The sequence below is a fragment of the Diabrotica virgifera genome, chromosome 9 (genome assembly GCF_917563875.1).
Source record: "Diabrotica virgifera virgifera chromosome 9, PGI_DIABVI_V3a".
Classification (NCBI taxonomy): domain Eukaryota; kingdom Metazoa; phylum Arthropoda; class Insecta; order Coleoptera; family Chrysomelidae; genus Diabrotica; species Diabrotica virgifera.
This window is the reverse complement of record NC_065451.1, coordinates 151302572-151326804: the sequence shown is the minus strand read 5'-3', so window position 1 is coordinate 151326804 and position 24233 is coordinate 151302572. Positions and strand designations below refer to the sequence as shown.

At 32.8% G+C, this 24233-nt stretch overlaps 1 protein-coding gene across 3 annotated transcripts in view; it reads left to right on the top strand.

The window, feature by feature from the left end:
• Window positions 1–24233, top strand: part of LOC126892333 (serine/threonine-protein phosphatase 6 regulatory subunit 3-B) — a 169245-nt gene that overhangs the window by 89687 nt on the left and 55325 nt on the right. For all 3 annotated transcript variants that reach the window (XM_050661844.1, XM_050661842.1, XM_050661843.1), the window contains exons 8-9: window positions 11999–12277; window positions 21525–21589. In XM_050661844.1, the coding sequence (XP_050517801.1) occupies window positions 11999–12277; window positions 21525–21589 (344 nt within the window). The remainder of the gene's footprint in view (window positions 1–11998; window positions 12278–21524; window positions 21590–24233) is intronic.

The following is a 24233-nucleotide window of genomic DNA, read 5'->3' as shown; positions in this document are numbered from 1 at the left end:
AGAAATATTGCATCTATTTTAAATAATTCATATTGTCAATTGAAATTGTCAAATTGACGTATATTTCATACCTTCTGTCATTGACGCAGAAAAATTATATATTGCTCCACAATATTGATATGATATGCAATTATTATATAAAGGTAAATTTAATTAATTGTATTTTGCTTGCAGTACTGCATTTTAATAACTGATTTTATTTACTACATACAATTGTTTACGTTTGCTAAACATAACCTGCATCTTATTTTTTCTTCTTATTATTTTTTTGGACTATGGCCTTGACAATTATCCAGCAACCAGGACTAATATAATTGGCCAATATAATTAAAAGTGCGAATAAAAGTACAGAGCGTAGAAATAGAGGTCGCTTTGCCGAACTTGCACGGTCCCAATAAACAAATCAGAAGGGTGCCGGGCGAAATCTTTGGGCATAAATTGTTTGATATATTTTTTAACAAATTCAAAATATCAATCACCTTTTTTTGCCCGCAAAAATATGTTTTTAGCATTTTTGGGTCATCTTAAATAGAAAAGGATCTGTCATTTTAGTAAAATAAGAGTTTTCAAGCATCGCAAAAAAGAAATTTTGAATTTGCTTGAAAAATTGTTTTACCCGGCACTATCATTATACCCGGCATTATCAGAGAGAAAACTGACATTTTTTTATGTACAACCTGTCTGAAGTTTGGAGTGAGTTTAGTGCAACTGAGCCTCATTAGGGAGTTGAGATATTCATCTGTTAGGTGAGATCTCTACCGATTTTTAATAAAGTTGAGCCAAACATAGTACACAATTTCATAGCCAAACATTTTCAAAATTGCCAAACACTAGATATATTCTGAATTTATTGACGGTCCGCACAAAACTAGCTCACGGTCCGGATGCGGACCGCGGTCCGCTAATTGGTGACCCCTGTTGTAAGGTATGTATACCGGAGAAGAGAACAGGGACTAATCCACGATTTAGAAAAACTTGGTGGAATGACAATTGTAAAAAGGTAATACAAGAACAAAAACTAGCTTTATGCAAGTTTAAACTACAGTCTAATATACAAAATTATATACAGTAGGAAAAATGAAAGAATACCCATAAACGAACATATAAAACACGCTGTATTTTCCTGTCACCGTGTCACACAAAAAATTGGCCAGCGCAAGTACATGTAATAATTATTGTTACATGTACTTGCACTGGACAATTTTCTTTGTGACACGGTGACAGGAAAATACAGCGTGTTTTATATGTTCGTTCATGGGTATTCTTTCATTTTTCCGACTGTAAATTATAATAAATGTGTAGCAAAACCCAAAAAAGTTTCATTAGAGAGTAAGAGTAATGCATGGAGAAATTTTTGTAAAACTTTAAACAAAAATACACCAATTAAAGATATGTGGAATCAAGCCAAACGATTACAAAACATTTTTAAACCACAAGTAAATCCAGTGACGGAAGGAGAATGGGTTGAGGAGTTTTTAAGAAAATTATGTCCAGATAATATATTTTCAAAAATTAATGTAATGTAAAGGAAAAATTCTAACCATCCACTTTCAGTTCCATTTAGTTTCTGTGAATTAGAAATAAGCCTTAAGAATAAGAAAAATACTTCTCCAGGTATAGATAATGTACATTATATTATGTTGGCCAATTTACATCAAAAAGGAAAAGAAACACAAGTTGAGCCAAACATAGTACACAATTGCATAGCCAAACATTTTCAAAATTGCCAAACACTAGATATATTCTGAATTTATTAACGGTCCGCACAAAACTAGCTCACGGTCGGGATGCGGACCGCGGTCCGCTAATTGGTGACCCCTGTTTTAAGGTACTAGTACACTTTAGAAGACCAAAAATAAGCATTTTTTCAAGATTTTTTTTTCTCAGAACCTTTATTAAAAATGAACATAAAACTTTTTAGATATTAATATCTAACTCTTAGACAATACAAAAAATATATCTTTTTTCATTTATGCACACACACTATTATTGTAGAGGGCGCCAAAGTCGAGGCCTCGAAAAACAGTAGTTCCGATGGCGAACAGTTAATCTCAGGATTGGGATCTCTAAAACAAAAAAATCTTAAGGAATTTGAAAAAGGGAGGTTTCTTACGTGACAATTTACCACCGTTAGTGAAAAATTCCGCAAAAAAAGATTTTACAGAAAGTACCTCGCACAAACCTTATGGAAATTAGGTCCCAGTGGATTTCGTTCATACTTTGGGAAAATATTCTTTGAAGCATCCTGATAAAAAGTTCTCATGGGCACAACTCAATCGTATGAAGGATTTTCAAGATATAGATGCACAAACTCGGAAAATTATAAGATTTACTGGGTATTCCAATTCCCTGAGTTACTGGTTATCTGGCAACATGTAGAAGTTTGGATCAAGGAAAAGTACTAGTAGTCTAGGATTTTTTCCTGACTATCCAATGGCAACCTTTACTTTGACCTTGACCTTCAACGGAGTTCATCCTCTAGAGTTTCGAGGGTTTTCGGCATTAAATTGATATACACAGATTACTAATGGGTTTTTGGGATCGCTAACCTCCGGAGGACGTGGTGGCCAGGGCCACTGCAAGGGACGTAATCATCTAGAGTTTCGATGGTTTTCGGCATTTAATTGATGCAAATGAATTACTGGAGGGTTTTTTGAGGTCGGTAAACACGAATATGCCACCAGAACCGACTCCCAGAGCACCTGGTTTCCAAGGTCAATGAAAGGCGCTCCTGGAGTTTCGAGGGTCTTTGGTGCTAAATTGATGCAAACGGATTAGTTATAGGTTTTTGGGGTTGATGAACACGAATACGTGATCAGCACAGACACAGGAGCACCTGGCGCCTAAGAAAGGTTATCTTCTGGAGTTTCGGAGTAATCAAATGGAGGAATCAATAAATGGATTACTCTAAGGTTTTTAACTCTAGAAGATGAGCTGTCTTATGCACAAGGTGCTCCTGTGTCTGTGCTGATCACGTATTCGTGTTCAGTAACTCAAAAAACCTATAACTAATCCGTTTGCATGAATGTAGTACCAAAGACCCTCGAAACTCCAGGAGCGCCTTTCATTTACCTTGGAAACCAGGTGCTCCGGGAGTCGGTTCTGGTGGCATATTCGTGTTTACCGACCTCAAAAAACCCTCCAGTAATTCATTTGCATCAATTAAATGCCGAAAACCATCGAAACTCTAGAAGATGACGTCCGTTGAAGATCAAGGTCAAAGTAAAAGTCGCCATTGGATAGCCAGGAAAAAATCCTAGACTAGTACTTTTCCTTGATCCAAACTTCTACATGTTGCCAGATAACCAGTAACTCAGGGAATTAGAATACCCAGTAAATCTTATAATTTTCCGAGTTTGTGCCTCTATATCTTGAAAATCCTTCATACGATTGAGTTGTGCCCATGAGAACTTTTTATCAGGATGCTTCAAAGAGTATTTTCCCAAAGTATGAAAGAAATCCACTGGGACCTAATTTTCATAAAGTTTGGCGGGGTACTTTGAAAAAATTTTGTGAAAAAATCGCCCGTTTTTCTTCAGTTTTTCATGGTTAAAAAATATTTACATATTTTTTATTTTTTTATCAAATTGTGGTAAATTGTCACGTAAGAAACCTTCCTTTTTCAAATGCAGTACGATTTTTTTTTGTTTCAGATATCCCAATCCTGAGATTAACTGTCCGCCATCATTTATCGAGGCCTCGACTTTTGCGCCCTCTACAATATTAGTGTACGTGCATAAATGAAAAAAGAATAGTTTTTTGTATTCTCTAAGAGTTAGATATTAATGTGTAAAAGGTTTTACGTTCATTTTTAATAAGGGTTCTGAGAAAAAATTCTTGAAAAAAATAATTATTTTTGATCTTCTAAAGTGTACTAGTACCTTAAGAATTCTCCGATGTAGCCACATCTCCAATGTTTCCAATTTTCGACACATATCTTCGTTCAAGGTCCATGATTCAACACCATAAAATAGGTCAGAGAAGATGTATCATCTCAATCATCTCAGTATTTTTACTTTTATACCAAGAGAAAGGTTGTGGCTCTTGAAAAAGGCCCCCATACGGTTGAAGGTTGATCTAGCCTTTCCGATGCGCGCGCTTATCTCTTGGTTGTTGGTCCATTCTTCATTTGTTATGGTGCCTAGGTAGTTGTAGTGCCTCACTCTTTCTAAATGGTTTGGTTGATGTAGAGTTGACCTTACGTTATCTTTTTCTTGCTAATGATCGTACGCTTTGTCTTCTTTACATTTATATTGAGTCCATATTGTTGACTGTAATACGTGATTTTGTTCATGAGGACTTGTAGGTCTTCTAGGTTGTCCGCAAATACTATGGCGTCTTCGGCATCTTCTTCTTCCTAAAGTTCCGCTCCTATCGGAGATTGGAAATCATTCTGGCAATTATAATTTTGTTGGTTACGCGCCGGAATAGTTCAATTGTGCTGCATCCAAACCATTCACGGAGACTGCGTAACCACGAGATTTTACGTCTTCCTACGCTTCTTCTGCCTTTGATTTTGCCCTGCATTATATTCCTTAATAGTTCGTATTTTTCACCTCTCATGATGTGCCCCAAGTATTCTAACTTCCTGATTTTTATGGAATTTAAAACTTCGCATTGTTTTCCTAGTTGTTCGAGCACTTGTGCGTTTGTTTTACGATCTGTTACGATGTTGTTCTGATGATATTTTCAGAATACGTCTACAACACCACATTTCGAATGCTTCCAGGTTTTTAATGTTGGATTGTTTTAGTGTCCATGCCTCAACCCCATACAAAAGGGTGGAGAAAATATAACAACGAAGCATTCTTATCCGGAGCGTTATATTGATACTGCGATTACAGAAAAGTTTCCTCATTCTGTTAAAAATGGATCGTGCAATTTCAATGCGGCATCTTATTTCTTTTGTCTGATCAGTATCTTCTGTGATCCATGCTCCAAGGTATTTGTACGAAGATATTTGCTCAATTTCTGTATTATCCAGTACTAGTCTAACTCTGATGTTTTGTGCTTTTGTAAATACCAAGAACTTGGTTTTCTTCAAATTTATTTTTAGTCCATAATCGTTGCAATGTATATTTAGTTGTTGAGCAAGGTGTTGCAATTCTTCTAGTGTTCCCGCTAAAAGTACGGTATCGTCAGCATATCTTATATTATTAAGTGGCTCACCGTTTATTATTAGGCTCTCATTGACTTCGGCCAACGCTAATTCTGAGATGGCTTCACTATATAAATTAAATAACAATGGTGATAAAATACACCCTTGGCGCACCCCACGACGAATCTGGATATCCTCAGTCAGTTCATTTTCAACTTTCACTTTTGCTGTCTGATTCCAATAGAGGTTACATATAATTCTAATGTCTCTACTGTCAATGTTTTTATTTAACAAAATTTCTTTGAGACGATTATGCTGCATTTTGTCAAATGCCTTCTCAAAATCAATGAAACAGGCATATACTTCCTGATTCATATCTAGGCATCTCTGCGAAAGAACACTTACTGCAAACAGTGCATCCCGTGTTCCCAGACCTTTCCTAAATCCCATTTGTGTATCACTTATGCCTTCGTTTAATTTCTTATGTATTCTATTGTGAATCACTTTTAAAAACAATTTCAAGACATGACTCATTAAGGCTATGGTGCGATGTTCATTGCACTCCTTTGCATTGGCTTTTTTGGGTAGCAGTATAAATGTCGATTGGAGCCATTCTTTAGGTATTATACCTGTCATATATATGGTGTTAAATAAATCCAAAAGAAGGTCAATAGATTCAGTATCCACAATTTTGAGTAATTCGATAGGAACTGCATCAGGCCCGGGAGATTTACCACTTTTAGCTTGTTTCATTGCATATTCGACTTCTTCTCGTATAATGTCAGGTCCAGTATCATCTTTAAATTCTTTTGGTGCTTCTGTTCTCTCTTTGTCTTCAAAAAGCTGTCCTATATATTGTGTCCATCTCTGCATTTTCTGGTTTATATCTGTAATAAGTGCATCATTTTCATCTCTTAGTTGCCTAGTTTGAAGTGTTTTTTCCATTCCTGTTAGTTCTCTAATTCTTTTATACATGTTAAAAAAGTCATATTTTTTCTCAAATTTTTCCAGTTCTTGGCACTGCTCATGTAACATTCTCTCTTTAGCTTCTTTTATTTTCTTTTTAATTAATCTATCGGTTACGTTATATTTAATTGGATTTTTTGTTTTGAATGATTTTCTTTCATTCATTAATAATATTATCTCTTTAGTCAACCAGTCTTTATGTTTTCTTTTCTTTGGGTTTTAAGTTTTCACTGGCTGTTTTAATTACTGCTTGTTTTATATTTTCCCATTTCTGATCAATGTCATAGCTACTTTTATTCAGTTCTTGGGCAATATGTAAATTTTTAGTAAGAGTTTTTACAGTTTGTTCCTTTGTTTGTGGTTCTCTTAACCTCTTAACATCAATTCTATTAAGTTTTGGCAGAAAGTATAGAATTACGAAATCTTTTTTTAATGAGGACAAAGTCAATTTGATTTCGGATTGTTCTATTGGTTGTGTCTCCGGGAGATTTCCATGTATACAATCTTCTTTTTGGTAGCTTAAAGAGTGTGTTAGCTATTACAAATTCTTCCATCTGACAGAATTGTATTAAACGGTCACCACGTTCATTTCTATTTCCTAGACCATATTCACCCACATATCCATCCACTCTTCCCTGGCCAACTTTGGCATTGAAGTCGCCCATTACTATTGTAGTGTGATGTCTTTTCATTGACTTTAAGACTTGTTCCAAATCATGGTAAAATAGTTCAATTTCGTCTTCCTCTTTATCTGCCGTCGGAGCATAAACTTGAATAAAATTCACTATACCTTTCTTAGACTGAAGTTGTAATGATACGATTCTATCAGAATAAGGAGTCTTCGGCATACCTGATGTTATTTAGCCGGTACCCGTTTAGTAGAATACCTTTTTCAGTTTAAATATTCTTTCAGAGTAGATATTGAAAATTAGACGGGACAAAATGCAGCCTTGCCTCCACGCATGATTTTCACATATTCAACTCTGAGGTTTGAAGTGTGATTCCAGTAAAGGTGTCTAATTATTTTTAGACCTTGGTTGTTAATTCCTGCTTCTTTTAGTATTTTTATCATACTTGGCATACGTGCCAGAACCGTTAAGTTGTCCATCTACTATTTTTTCATTGATTGGTTCTAGTTTTAGGTTTTTTGTGTCTTCTCTTTCTGTTTGCTATTTTCCTCAGGAACCTCATCTACATAATATTGTTTTTCCTGGTTTTTTTTTATCTAACTACCGATCTAACGACTGCCGTTTTTACATTCTCCGATATATCTTTTTTCTTCCAAAAATGTTGTTTTCATAGTGTTAAATAAGCTTCCAGTTCGTCCCATTCCCTCGTTTATTTCCATGTCTTGTTTACCATTGGATTCAATTATTACTTCTAGGTATTTAAAATATTCCACTTCCTCTAGTTGATTCACGTCTTGTGTGTCTTCATCGTATTTGAAATTATCATTATTTTTGTGTTCTCTGTATTTACAGTAAAACTTCCGTTAACCGAAATAATTGGGGGGAGGCCGTTTCGGATAACAAGAATTTCTGTTAAAAATAACATTGTGTTTTGTGACGAGAATATTGAAACTGTCAGCCGTTTCGGTTAAACGATGTTTCGGTTAACGGAGGTTTTACTGTATTTTCATATTTATGTTTGATAGTTCTTCTAGGATCTCAAGATTGTTCTCTGTTTTCTGCTATCAATACCATGTTGTCTGCAAATAGTAGCTCGGATAGTTGAGTCTGTTTCATTTGGCAGCATCCTAATGTTGGTTTTCTCATTCTTCTCTTGGCTTTCTTTATTGCTTCATCCAGTACCACTGGGAATAGCAGTGGACTCAACACGCATCCCTGTTTGACGCCTTGACTTGTAGTAAATTCTCTGGATTCCTCGTTATTGGTTCTTACTATATTTGTATTATTTTGTACATGTCCTTTATTAGATAGTCCTTCCATTAGTAGGCGTAATGAAGATAAAACTGAAAAAGATCCAAAAACAAACAAATATACAACGATTTGATGTCTCAAATATAAAAGAAGAACCTGTACGTCAGAGGCTAAAAGCAGAAATAAATGATAACTTAAAGAAAATCAAACAAGAAGTGATAAAGACAACAGATGTAAATGACAAATGGAACGTAATACAAGAAACGTTAGTAGAGGCAGGAAAGAAGATATTATCCACAAAAATAATAAAAAAACAGAGATGGATGACTTCAGAAATCCTAGAGCTAATGGAGGAAAGAAGGAAACATAAAGGCAGGAGTAAGGCAAAATACAAGGAAATCCAGAGATTAATAAGAAAGGAAATAAAAGAGGCCAAATCCACCTGGCTGGCAAATCAATGTAGTGAAATAGAAGAATATTCTAAAAAGTATGATAGCTTTAACATGCACAAGAAAATTAAGGAAATCACAAATACACAGCGAAAAAAGAGAGATGGCCTTCTTAAAGATATAAATGGAAAAATTATTATAGAAGTCAAAGAGAAATTAAAAAAGTGGAAGACATACATAACAGATCTGTTTGAGGATAATAGACAAGAACCGGAAGAAATCGACAGCGAAACGGGACCAGAGATTATAATGGAGGAAATCGAACAAGCAATACGAAACGCAAAAAACGGAAAAACTGTAGGTCCAGACGAAATACCTGCGGAATTACTGAAATGTCTAGACGATGAAACTCTACCGGTACTACTGGATCTGTTTAATGAAGTATATAAAACCGGAAAAATCCCTCAGAAATGGTTGGTGTCCACCTTTGTAACAATACCAAAAACAATATACGCCAAAGATTGTTCGGACTACAGGACAATATCACTAATAAGCCATACCCTCAAAATATTTCTAAAGGTGATTCATGGAAGATTATACAGAAAGCTAGAATATGATATGGATGATACCCAATTTGGGTTCCGCAAAGGACTTGGAACAAGAGAGGCATTGTTTGCGTTTAATGTCCTCTCTCAAAGATGCTTAGATATGAACCTGGATATTTACTCCTGTTTCATCGACTTCGAAAAAGCGTTCGACAGGGTCCGACATGAAAAACTAATAGAATTATTGAAAAACAGAGATATAGACAGACGAGATTTACGAATTATCATCAATCTGTATTGGAATCAAAAGGCCAATATAAAGATAGAAGAACAGGAGTCCGAGAATATTGATATAAAGAGAGGAGTAAGACAGGGTTGTGTTCTGTCGCCGCTACTGTTTAACCTGTACAGTGAAGCCATATTTCAGGAAGCGATAGCGGAGCTAAGTGATGGAATCTCTATAAACGGAACAATAGTAAATAACATAAGATTCGCTGATGACACCGTTATAATGGCAGACACCCTGGAATCACTACAAGAATTGCTAAATAGAATTAACGATTATTGCATTCGATACGGACTAAAAATAAACAAGAAAAAAACTAAATTTATGATTGTCTCAAAAACAGAACATGGAAATGAAAGGTTAATGATAGGGCAAACCCAAATAGAAAAAGTTAAGACATACAAATATCTGGGAACCTGGGTTGATGACAAAAATGACCAAAGCAAAGAAATTAAAGTCCGAATTGAAACTGCAAGGCAAGCATTTATAAAAATGAAGACACTGCTTACAAACAAAGACCTTCAGTTGCCTCTCAGATTGAGGGCTCTAAGATGCTACATATTTTCTATATTGCTATACGGAATGGAAGCTTGGACATTGAAGAGACAACACATAAGAAGAATAGAAGCGTTCGAAATGTGGTGTTACAGAAGAATATTGAAAATTCAGTGGGTTCAAAGGATTACCAATGTTGAAGTGCTACGACGTTTAAATAAGGAGTTAGAAATTATGAAAAGTATAAAAACTAGAAAACTGGAATATTTGGGTCACATTACCAGAGGAGAAAAATATGAGTTGCTGAGAATTATTATGCAAGGAAGGATCCAAGGAAGAAGAGGCATAGGAAGAAGACGCATCTCCTGGCTGAGGAACCTTAGAGAATGGTTTAACTGTAGTTCATTACAACTATTCAGAGCAGCAGCCAACAAAGTGACCATAGCCATTATGATATCCAACCTCCGATAGGAGAGGGAACTTTAAGAAGAAGTCCTTTATTACTTCTATTACGTTCCTCTCAACTCCACTTTCTTTTACTGTCTTCCGTACGTCCTTCGGATTCTGTGAAACGCCTTTTCCAGGTCGATGAAGCATATTTGTATCTCTAGTCTGGGCAGATTATCGGAGAATAGGCCATTTTTGGGAAAAGTTATTTAAATTCCGCATAGAGACGTGTTTTTCCCGATTTACTTCTGACTAAACTTTTCCCCGGAAAATGCGGCTTTTTCCATGAAAATCTTTAATTTTCAACTAAAATTTTAGATAAGTAATTGTTTATCAATAATTAAATAACTTGGTAATAAAAAAACTATTTGCGTAAATTTACGGTCGCTATCATAACCACAATAATTATGATACATAAGAATAACTATGATTTTTGTATAAAAAGACACTGTACCTATCTAGTGTACTTTACCGAATTGAAATTGAACTATTTAAGCGGCCTCAGGAATATTTTAAAATTATAAACAATTTTTTGGCTTATAAACAAATAGAATATCTCGGGAAATATAGGACTAATATAATTGGCCAATATAATTAAAAATGCGAATAAAGTTGCAGAGCGTAGAAATAGGTGTCGCTTTGCCGAACTTGCACGGTCCCAATACCGATTTTGAACTTTGAGATTACATTTTCTCCAACGTAATTTTTGATTGGAATTTTGCTATTTTTGGCAATTTTCACTCGTAATATCGATAGTTTTTATTATAATAATATATGTTGTGAGTACTTTAATGATACGAAAATTGGTGTGGAGAAAGAGCACCGAAATAAAAAGGTGATGGTTCGAAAATTATGAGCCTATTGTTTATATCTTTGCCGTAAATGCCGGTCAACTTTGACCGGTTGTATCTCAGGAACCACTCATCACAATTAAACGTTTTTTATTTTAAAAGAAGTGTCCTGCCGCTTTTTTTCCAATACCGTTTTCATGATTTAATTTAATATTTCCCGAGATATTCTATTTGTTTATAAGCCAAAAAATTGTTTATAATTTTAAAATATTCCTGACGCCGCTTAAATAGTCCAATTTTAATTCTGTAAAGTACATTAGATAGGGACAGTGTCTTTTTATACAAAAATCATAGTTATTCTTATGTATCATAATTGTTGTGGTTATTATAGCGACCGTAAATTTTTAATTAACAATTCAATTGTTGCTAAACTGTTCATTAAATTTCCATCGGCTTCTGAAAGTATAATCTATACGAAAAGAGCTTTTATATTACCAAGTTATTTAATTATTGATAAACAATTACTTATCTAAAATTTTAGTTAAAAATTAAGATTTTGTTGGAAAAACCCGCATTTTCCGGTGAAAATTTTTGTCGAAGTAAATCGGTAAATCACGTCTCTATGCAGAATTTAATTACGGTGAATTTTTATTTCGGTGTTTTTGGTGTAAAGTTAAAATCTTTGGAGTTATAGAGCAAAAATTGAAAAAAAAACATTATTTTCGGGTGCATTTTGTTTATAAAATAAGTAGCATACTATCTGCGGACTTTGCATACATATATTATTAATATATACAATCATAAGATTCGATTCCAGCAATAAAATTGCTGGTAAATAACTTTTCCTTGTATTTTGCTAATTAGCCCAGACTACTCTCTGTTCTTATTGATTGTCTTCTCACTTACATACTTATCTTATTGTGAATATTAGGTCTTGCGTGCTTCCTGAATCCACACTGTGTATCTTCCATAGTTGGTTCTATTCGGGTTTTTATTCTTGTCAACAAGAATAAAAACATCAATTAAATTTATTTTAAATTAACATTGTGCCTTACTCCAAGAAAAAATGGTAAATTAAAAAAAGTATTTTTTTGTTTTCAGCAAGACCCAGTGCTAACTACCGTAGGTAATTTAAGTCCGCCTTTAGGTAATACTCGTTTGCAAGTTACCAGACTGTTCGCCGTATTGATAGCTTCCAATAACAAAGAATTGTTGAAGAATGTCGAGGCGACCGATACGTTTTCTGTGTTGTTAGATCTTTTTTTTAAATACCAGTGGAATAATTTTTTGCACACTCAAGTGGAAAATTGCCTTATAGCTGCGCTTAAAACTCATTCTACGGAGGAAAAGGATGAGAATTCAAATGCCTTAAGTAAACACGTAAGTACTGCAATGTTTTTTTATTATTTAACTTATGTAACTTTTCTAAAACGTATTTTAATTCATTTACATTAACATTAAAAACATAATTTATAATAAATATTTATTACTTGACAACACAAATTTATAAATATCTAAAACTGATTATACAATCTAAATCGTTCTTTATATATAAACTTACGTGCATAGAAATCGGTCCACTTAAAAATTTGGTCATTTTTTATGTCTCGTATTCCCTAAACCTGTTGGCTGATTTAAGTGATTTTTTTAATAAGTTATATCCTGATTCTTTAGCAATATTGCTGTAATAATATTGTTGCTAAACAGGTAGATTTTTATTGTTGTTTTTTCTCAAAGTTCGCATCACACTGTGGAATATTCTAGAATTTATAAAATACTGAAATTAAAACCCAACTATAGCCTCAGGTTTTCTTAACATTCTGTTTTTTTATTCATTCGTTTATGTTGAATAATAAAAAAGTTAGGTACTTTAACAACTAGACATGTTCTTCATCAATACACGGTGTTTCTAAATAAGTGGAACAAACTTTAAGGGGTAATTCTGCATGAAAAAATAATGACAGTTTGCTATTTAAACGTATGTTTGCAAATGTTTCGTTTCCGATATACGGGATGTTGAATTTTTTCTTACAAACTAACGATTTATTTATTGCTCTAAAACCAGTTGAGATATGCAAATGAAATTTGGTAGGTTTTAAGAGATAGTTATTGCCGATTTTTTGATACAAAATTAAGAATTTAATATTCACCATTGTCGCTCATACGGGTAATATGACCGATCATATTACCCGTATGCACGCCAATGGTCAATATAAAAATCTTAATTGTATGTCAAAAAATGTGCAATAACTACGTCTTAAAACCCACCAAATTTCATTTGCAAATCTCAACCGGTTTTAAAGCAATAAATAAATCGTCAGTTTGTAAGAAAAAAATCAACACCCCGTATCTCGAAAACGAAGCGTTCGCGGACATATGTTTATAAAACAAAAGGTCATTATTTTTCATGCAGAATTACCCCTTGCAGTTTGCCATATTTATTTAAAAACACCCTGTATTACCGAAAAACAAGGTTAGTTGTTAAAGTACCTAACTTTTTTATTATCCAACATAAAGGAATGAATAAAAAAACAGAATGTTAAGAAAACCTCAGGCTATAGTTGGGTTTTAATTTCAGTATTTTGTAAATTCTAGAATATTCCACAGGGTGTTGCGAACTTTGAGAAAAAAACACAGTTTGATTTGTACACCCGGTATACAATAAAAATTTACATGTTTACCAACAATATTATTATAGAGATATTGTTAAAGAATTAGGCTATAACATATTATTAAAAAAATCACTTAAATCGGCCAACAGGTTTAGGAAATACGAGTCATCAAATATGACCAAATTTTTAAGTGGGCCGATTTCTATGCACGTAAGTTTATTTTGTGAACCGGTCCTCGATCCCCGTACAATTTTGTCTATTCTTAGAAGCGCCCTTGAATTATCTACTCTCTGTTGATAAACATAATTTAATTTATAACTGTAATAACAGTTAGTTTCCACGTTAACACAAATAAACAGAATAATTCAATTTGGACGTTACGAATTGTCAGTTACGAATTTGTATAGTTACGAACTGTTGCCGTTACGAGTTGTCCGTTACCACTTGTCCGGTTACGAATTGTCGCGTTATGAGATGCCTGGTCACGGTTAGAAACTCTTTAACCACGTTAGCAGAAGCCAAGTCACGCATAAAGTTGTCTTATTAAAAAATAACCTTCTAAACGGACTATTTTACAGCTTTTTAAATTAATTTGTAGGTCCAAAAACAGCAAAATAATACAAAATTGGTAATTGTTTATAACTTTTATAAAAATTAACTTACATTTTTGTGATTGCTCTCAAAGGGAGGTTTTATGGTTCTTGAAACCCTCAAAACTGCAGAAACCCATAATTATCGTTTCTAAAGATATGGCCAAAATAACCTCTTTTCTTCGTTTAACTGTCAATAGTTCGTTATCTTCATTCATTGTTACCAACACTCGTCCATTTGATCTTCTTCTTCACGTGCCATATCAGAATAGTTATCCGACGTTGGCGATCACCATTGCGAAGTGTTGCTCGATACTCTCCGGATTCATGGTATTTTCAATAACATCCATCAACCGCGTACAGCAGTGTAGACAGTATTTAGTATTTAATGGTACACCATCGAGTTATATTCAGGTATATATTGCAAAACAGTGTTTTCATTTTGAAGAAAGTACACCTGGCAATTTCGATTCTAATTTTAACTTAATCAGGATCCCATTATCATTTAATATCTCTATCTTTAAGAAAATTAGTGTTTATCTACGGCAGTTCACAAATGTTCAAAGATTGTTGTATGATATATACAGATTAATCCAAAAATATTGAAGGTGTGGGGTGTGCTTATTGGGATAGCAGTAGTAAAATTAGTAAAATGTTTAAACTAAATTATATCATGAGTATATACACAGCTGAATTAATAGCGATAATGGAAGCACTAAAATATTTATCAAATATCATCATAATCATACATCTCCAAGTGGAGCAAAGGGCACCTTGCGGTGTTTCAAGTAGCATGAGGAATGATGGTGAGGTTGCTAGTCCCACGCATCATCTGTTGAGTTCCGTCCAATTTTGTTTACTAGTTTTCTCCATTCTCTTCTGTTTTTTGCTATCTTTTTTGCATCGTTCCATGTTAAATTATTTTCTTTGAGTTCTTTCTCTATTGTTCTTTTCCACGTATAAGATGGTCTACCCATTCTTCTTTATCAAATATAAATAATTCAAAGTTTATAATTTATAGTGACAGTAAAAGTTCTCTAAGTAAAATTAGTGCTATAAATCCTAAATCAAAAGTGAACTACATTGAATTATATATAATAAATAAAATTAAAGAACTTCAGCAACAAGGAAAGTCGGTTAAGTTAGCATGGATAAAAAGCCACTGTGGAATAACTGGAAATTAAATAGTAGATGAATTGGCTAAAAACGCGGTGACACAAGGAGTATTAACACATTATCTTTGTACGTCTAGAGATATTGAGTCAGATTTATTCAACGAGCTTAAGACAGAATGAGGACATAAATACAGGAAATCATTACATATCAATCAGAAACTACATAACGGATAAACCTTGGTTTTCTAAAATGGAGTCGACAAAGGATATGACAAGAACCATATCTGGACCTCGGAGGTAAACTACACTATGTCGACATAGTGTTGTTTTGTTTTTATTCCTTTAACTCACTCAGCTCTACAAGAGCTTTCTATAGGTATACTACACTTAGTACTAATGACCACGAAAACGAAATTACCAAAAAAATAGAACACTATGTTCAAATAATTTGAGAGGTAAAAAGCGCCATGTAAACTTGGGTGTTTTTACCTCACAGTTACTAACTGCATGCTGATTGCAAACAACACTATGTTGACTTAGTGCACTGAGCACCTAGCGGCAAATGGGTCATAGATAACTGTTTGTCTTAACAGAAATAAATGTCTTTGTTTTTATCTATCTTTTTTTAAGTTACATAGTTGTTGTTTTTATAAAAATCGTGGTTATTAATACATTGTAGTAAACAATCAACAAATATTGTGTACCATCTCTTAAAAATTGATGTTTCTATTTCGAATGGTATTTACACATAGTTTCAAAAGTTATGTATCACTTAAAATTATTATAGTAAATTTAAAAAATTATAAAACAAACAGAAATAACAACAACTATTATTAAATGTTATTATTTTGTTGAGCCACAATATGTCCGCAACAAATTGATAACATTGGTGTTATTTCTGTTTTCTTTCAATAGTCAATAAATACATATAGGTTCATTAATAATAATGTTCTATTTGTGATGAAATATAGACAATTAAATGGACAACCAAACAACATACCTTGTGTCTGGTAACATACAAAAAACCTATTCAGTATTACAATGGTATTACCTCATAATACCCATTTTTTTTTAATCTTTTATAGTGCGTCTAATAATTTGGCCCAGAGACTGTATAATACGAAAAAAAAAACAGAATCTGTTCAGATTGTTATCAGTGTTAAACAGCTGATGTTAGCGTTTAGTAAAGTGTTTTAAAGCATTCTTCTACTCACTTTTTTTATAATACAGCTGGATAATTTTACAACACTATATTTTTCGGCCAACTTTTGTGAATTTAAACCAGACTCTTCACTTTCTCAGGTATTATATTTTTATTATGTTTCTTAGCGACAAAGGTTTCCTATTTTACGACATATTTTTATAGAGCTTTAATGACTTTTTGTTCGCCGACACCGACTCTAATTTATTATGCAGGTTATTTTTAATCTCATTTTAGATAAATACGATAAGTAATAAAATATTATTGGGTATTTCGCAATATAGGGTATTATCAACAGGTACCTATGCAAAAATATTTTGGCCAATATTAACTGGTAAATTTCTATGAAATAGATTTTAAAAATAATAAGCTTTATTTGGCCGCGTCCGTATTATATAAATGGCCGTTAGTACAGGTTGCCGATTTTGACAGGTGGCCGTTAACACAGGTTTTACTGTAATAACATTTAACTAAAATAAAAATTTGTTTCATGAGAAGTACCTAGCTAATTTTTTTGGGCTTAAATACCTTTAAATTCATTAAATATTTTATAAGTATAGATCAAACCTACCAGAGGTAAACTGCACTATGTCACTGTAAATTACCATTAATTACAGTAATGAGGGCAAATTTTAACGTTTTATTAGTTGGATTGTACAAACTAGTTATATGTTATGATTAAAATACGATCACATTGTCTTTCCGACCGAAAGATACCTAATTATGGGATATTGTAAGATTTTTAAAACATTCAGAGGTAAACTGCACTGTCACTATAAAATACCATTAATTACAGAAATTAGGGCAAATTTTAATGTTTTATTAGTTGTATTGTACAAACTAGTTATATGTTATTATTAAAATATGATCATATTGTCTTTCAGAGCGAAAGATACCTAATTATGGGATATATAAGATTTTTAAAATATTCAAACTGCTCTACTGAAAAGTTGCTTAAAATGACATAGTGTAGTTTACCTCCGAGGTCCAGATATGCAGAATTAGATTTAACCACTGTCTTACACCATCATATATATATTTAAAATTAATCTAGCTGATAGTCCACAATGTGTTCGTGGTCAGTTGGGTAACCTACAATACAAAATTTTGACCTGTTCTCTTATTTCTAATAACGTTAATATGTTTTTAAATCCACTGTATTCTTTGACTGATGTCCACCATCCCATTAATTTAAACTATTTATTAACATTAGAAAACAATGAGTTGGTATACCGACTAATTGTATAAACATATTTTAGATATTAAACTTAAATTGTAATTAAATATAGAGTATTTCTTGTAAATTGTTATATATTAAAAGAAAAAAATATAATAAAAATATAAATAAAAAAAAGAAGGAAAAAATATAAAAAAAATAATAGAAAAAAAATATAATAAAAAAATATGTAGATAAATATGAATGACGAACTTGGACAGTCCATAGTAAAAAGCTTTCGAATTAAGTAGAGGGCTAAAGAAGAATGTTGCAGTTTTTGCTGTGGAACTCTGAGAACATCATTTAGAAAAAAAAATACAAAAGAAAATTTATTATAAAAAATTATTTAAAAAAATACCAAAATAATTATATATTACTAGAATAGTTTATTAGTGATTAATATTAGTATTAGTTTTAGGATAAGATACGAAAAAATGACTAATAAAATAAAAAATAGTAAAATTGGAGAATGGATTTAGTGTATATAAACCCAAATAAACAACAACAACAAGCATCCCAAGTACTTAATAAATCTCTTTACTATTTCTATGTCCTGATTTACTATCCGTACATTGTCTGTACCACTTTTGCTAATGACCATGAATATTGTGTTCTTTATATTTATTGTGTTGACTTATCTACTGTGACCAACTCAAATTCAGACGAATTCGGGACAATGCTGAAAAAAATACCTGAAATCCGGGACTTTTCAATGAAAATCGGGCCATTTTTATGTTGACGGGATACAGTGATATTTTTGATGAGATTAAGCTACAATTCTCTGCTTCACTTTCAATCCGGAAACCGTTCTCAAACTTTGAGAAAAATTAGAAAATCTACTGATGTATTTCCAAGTAAATATAACCTTAAATTAATATAAAAAATTAATTATCATTACAATCAATTTTGGCTTAATCCCATCAAAAATATAATTGTCAAACATACCACAAGAAAACAGCTTCAGAACATTTTTATGTTGATTACATCTTACTATCATATTTGTTGAACAATTGAAGAATTTGCTTAAAAATCAGAGAAAGAAGATAGCCTTTAAAAACCAAATATTTACACACGACATACCAACAAACGAAAATGTAACGACTACAACATTCGCAGATGACACAGCTATGTTAGTCACAGATGAAAATCCCGCAACAGCTACCGAATCTCTTCAAAGGCATATTAGGAACATTGAACAGTGGACAAAGAAATGGCGAATAAAGATCAATGAATCAAAATCACAACATATCATATTTACAAAATGTCGTAAAATATCGCCTAATATAGAAATAAATAACAAAGCAATTCCACAAGCCGTAAGCGTTAAATACCTTGGTATGCACCTGGACAAAACTTTGACATGGAGAACACATATATGGAAAAAGCGCCAACAGTTAAATTTAAAATTTCGTAAACATTATTGGATACTGGGCAGAACATCGAAGTTGTCTATACGTAACAAACTGTTGGTATACAATACAATACTCAAACCGGTCTGGACCTGTGGAATCCAGCTATGGTGTACAGCAGCAAAATCCAACATATCCATAATGGAAAGATTGCAATCCAAAGTGTTACGCTCTATAACAGACGCCCCATGGTTCGTGTCAAACAAAGACATTTATTGTGATCTAGAAGTACCTACGATCAGTGAAGTTATAGTTCAGTGCAGTGTTCGGTACATAAAACGCCTAGAAAGCCATCCAAATGCCCTGGCAATAAACTTGCTTGATAATAGTCAACAAACTCACAGACTAAAACGTAAAAATCCACTGGACCTTATTTATAAATAAGTTTTATACCTCACCGTAATTGTGTTTATATTTTAGATATATGTATTGTTTGTAAATGTAAAATGTATGTTTGTATGTAGCATATTATCGGAATGTCATGTTTGTTCCATACTAGAGGTCCAGTCATTGGACTGACCTCTCTAACGTCAATTCTTTTTTATTTCAAACCCCAAAGACGCTTATTGTTAGAATTTTTATAACTAACAGATTGCTGAATAAACGTTTCAAAAAAAAAAAAACTTTCAATCCGGAAACCGTTCTCAAACTTTGAGAAAAATTAGAAAATCTACTGATGTATTTCCAAGTAAATATAACCTTAAATTAATATAAAAAATTAATTATCATTACAATCAATTTTGGCTTAATCCCATCAAAAATATAATTGTCAAACATACCACAAGAAAACAGCTTCAGAACATTTTTATGTTGATTACATCTTACTATCATATTTGTTGAACAATTGAAGAATTTGCTTAAAAATCAGAGAAAGAAGATAGCCTTTAAAAACCAAATATTTTCTCGTTTCAACAATTCAGTGTGATGGGAATTCTTGGAAGAATAACGTATTCTAAATTTCAAAATAGAATTTTTCCAAAATGTTGAGAATCCGAATGGCCCGGAAGCCTTGTCCGGGACGCGGGGACACAACTTCGTAATTCGGACCATGTCTTGAATTTTTCGGACTAGTTGGTCACACTAAACCATAATGTTGACTTATGTTATTGACTATTTATTAGCAACTGTAACTTTTTCTCATAATTGGCAAGGAGGACTGTGCCATCTGCTATTAATAGGTTTTCCATTCCCGTTTATTCCTAATCCCTCTTGAAAAGTGGATTCAGAATATAAATTGAACGTTAGCGACGATATTATGCACCTCTGTCTGCTTCCTTTAAGAATCTGAATATCTGAAGATCTGAAATATGTTGCCATATTTCCGCCTTTTATGAAAGTTGGGCTGCTTCTTATAATCCCTTCCTCTCTCCCCTCCCCGAATAATCCACCAATAATACCTAATTATAATATACATTGATGAGCGCTCTAATAACCGGCAAAATAACGCAACAGATGTATGATATAAACGTATAAATAAATTATTGACTTAGTTTCACAATATTATCATTACATTACATAGTTTTCCAGTTTTGTGCCTGGTTGCACCAACAAACCTTAAGCTCCAGCTTATCCTAGCTCAGCTTATAGATAGGGCCTTAAGTCTTACTTACTTTTCACCATAACTTTCGATTCTTATTGATCCAATTCACGTAGCAATCCATTGAGACAAGTTGAAAATTGATCTAAGACTCAATGGTGTAACGCATATGTTTCGTACGTTGAGCTTAACGCACGTCTTAAGCTTATGATCTGTTGGTGCATCCAGGCATTAGACGCATCGGAGGAGTATGGCAACTGTAACTGTGACAGGAGAATTTTATAAAATACTCCTGTCACAGACGTCTAAAGGTGGGAAACTATGTAATTTAATGTTAATTTATACGTTTATATCGATAATTTCCACCTCCACTAGAGTCATCTCTTTTTATTGCACAATGTATTATGTTTTCTATATTTTGCGTTATTTTGCTAGTTATTAGCGCTCATCACTGTGTAAAACATGTTAAGACATTCCTCTGCTGCTCCAGATTTTGTTGGATCAATATTTGCATTCCGAATAAAGCATCTCTGGTGCCCTTCCATTTGTGAAACCAACAAACTGGCTGCCATTTGAGTAAATACTTATTGGTACAAATTTCAATTTTGATGTGCCTTATCTACGATTTCTCTTTTAAGTAGAATATTTTAATTGTTTCTCATGTAGTGATAATTTATGTTTGTGCATGTTTTTTTTTACAATAATACGTAAACAATTATCGCTGTATGTCATACCAACATGATATTAAACAAGTTAACAAATTTATCATTTACTTTCAATGGGAGTAGTCGAATAATTTTCCGATGATGGTCTGAGAGGAAATGCGCTCAATTTGGGATTATTCATCGCATACACATATTGACCTCCTTTATTTTGTTTACTGCAAAATAATACGTTTTTTCAACATGTTTTTTATTCGTCTCACGTCGATGTTTTTTCATTTTCAGTTGCTGCTCAAGTGTAAAGTAATCGAAAGAATTATAACTGCTTGGAAAGAAAATGATGAGCAACAGTAAGTATAACGGATATAGTTCAATTCAAACAATTAAGCGTGCACGTCATGGATTTAATGACATAATAACCCAATGGTACAAAAATGGCGGCAAACAAATTAAACACATTTTTCCTCATAATATGATATATCTATATCATATCGTCGCCTTAGTACTATAACTTGATAACTCCAAAATTGACGTTTTTGAGATAACTAGTTCACAAGATGTATTTTATTTGCCTCTATATTGTGTAAAAAACTTGATAACTAGCTTCAAACGGGTTAAGTATTTATTTACGATTGACGAAGTTGATAAAACTCAAATGCCGCTAATATTCAGTGCTAAAACTTGACAAGATAAGTTATCAAGCTATTTTTTAATAGAAATAATCGTGAATACGCCATACACTGAATGCTAACTAGGTAACTCCAGTTATCTAGTTGTAGCACGTGTTTTTCTGAAACCATTGAGCTTACCACGTAAATGCTATCTGTTTATTCGGTTCGTGTTAATGCAAACATTCTAGAATTGTTAGCAGATCTGGCAACCCCCATGGCAGAGGGCTAATTTTCACCAAAATAATGCTTAAAATATTAGTTTTGTTAAAAAGTTCACTTAGATGCAACTTGGCATGACATGCGACATTACCAAATGTTAACATTATGGTAGTGCTAAAAGTTGATAATTTTAATTTTTCATGTTATTTTCCATATTGGAAAGCAAATTTGCACCGTATTCCTAAATAGATCAGTAGCCAAAAAGTTAAAGAACAGTATTTTAGAGCTGCAGAGTGAATTCCGTATTTACCAACATCATGGGAGCAGCACAAATATCTTAAAAATCTTCGAACCCGTTTATCTCAAAACTACTAATTTCGAGTTGTCAAGTTATAGTATTAAGGCGACGATATTTAAGTTTAGCAGGAAAGCACTGTTGCCAAATTAAAAACATATATTTATTTGCCACAGCAGCCACCTACTATTGGGACCGTGCAAGTTCGGCAAAGCGACCTCTATTTCTACGCTCTGTACTTTTATTCGCACTTTTAATTATATTGGCCAATTATATTAGTCCTGGTTGCTGGATAATTGTCAAGGCCATAGTACAAAAAAATAATAAGAAGAAAAAATAAGATGCAGGTTATGTTTAGCAAATGTAAACAATTCTATGTAGTAAATAAAATTAGTTATTAAAATGCAGTACTGCAAGCAAAATACAATTAATTAAATTTACCTTTATATAATAATTGCATATCATATCAATATTGTGGAGCAATATATAATTTTTCTGCGTCAATGACAGAAGGTATGAAATATACGTCAATTTGACAATTTCAATTGACAGTATGAATTATTTAAGATAGTTGCAATATTTCTCCGCGACTCGCGCACGGTCGTTTCTCGTTTCCCTTCCAAGTACTTGCACACCGCGAATACTGGTTCTCTTAATTGTGTGAAACAAAGATAACTATCTGAGGTTAGGTAATATTTTTGTTTATAGATGTGAAGTTGGTTAAATATAAGCTGTCCTATGAAATTGTCTACACACTAAATTCTGTTACTTTAGTTTCTCTATTTGATTTTGATTCTAATTGTAATTGAATTGTATTAAAAGAATAATATACAGTTGACCCCAAACCCTTTTATCAGTGCGTCATTAATTTTGACGTCATATAGGATTTTAAGAATGTCGCAAATCATTACATGACATTTTAGTTAAATCTGACAGTAGTTGTAATAATATTTTTATATTTACATAAACATCAATATGTATACAAATATTTGCCAGAATATTAATATTTAAAATATTTTAATGTAAAATCAAATTTCACTATACAATGTCTGAATATACCAATGATATAAAATATTTATATTTATAAATATTTATATAGCAGGATGAACCTGCTGAAAAATACTAACCTAGAAATTACAATTGTCATTTTACTATATGATATTGTGAAAATACTGTCACGATCGATTACCTTTATATCAAATCATCTTTATTTGCATCATTGATTGGTTATCTATTTAGAGTATTGTAATCGCCAACCAATTATACATCTATAATAATAAGTCATTTTAATATGCAAATACCTGTCAAGGAATACATAATTTTCTTAAACCTAGATGACAGGGAATACATATGCAAATACCTATCAAGGAATACATAATATAGTTCAATGTATAATAATCACAGAGGTACGTTTTTTTTCTGTTACTTCCAACTGTAATGCGTTAGAGAGAATTCGATATAATCTGTAACGCACTGAAAAAAGTGTTTGGGATGATTGTATATGTATTCCGCTTTCCCCGATTATAATTTGGAAACAATATTTTGACATTATATTTAACCTCCACAATTATGACAGACTTCAGTTACCATTTCCAATCTCACCAAATGTAATAATGACGTCATATAAACTCGTTACTAACTCTAGCCAATGAAATGCTCGCCGTAATAGACATGGCAAGTCTGATTATTCTCTATTCGCGATGTTAAGTCACAATGACGACCTCTAGTGGATTTCTGCTGAACTAGCTTTGAGGGTGTTTTTAATGGCAAACGCTGAGCGCACATACATTTGAAACAAGTTGGTAATATCGTCGCTGATTTGCAAAAAGGTGCCAAGTGACATTTTATTCAAAAGAGGGCTTATGAACA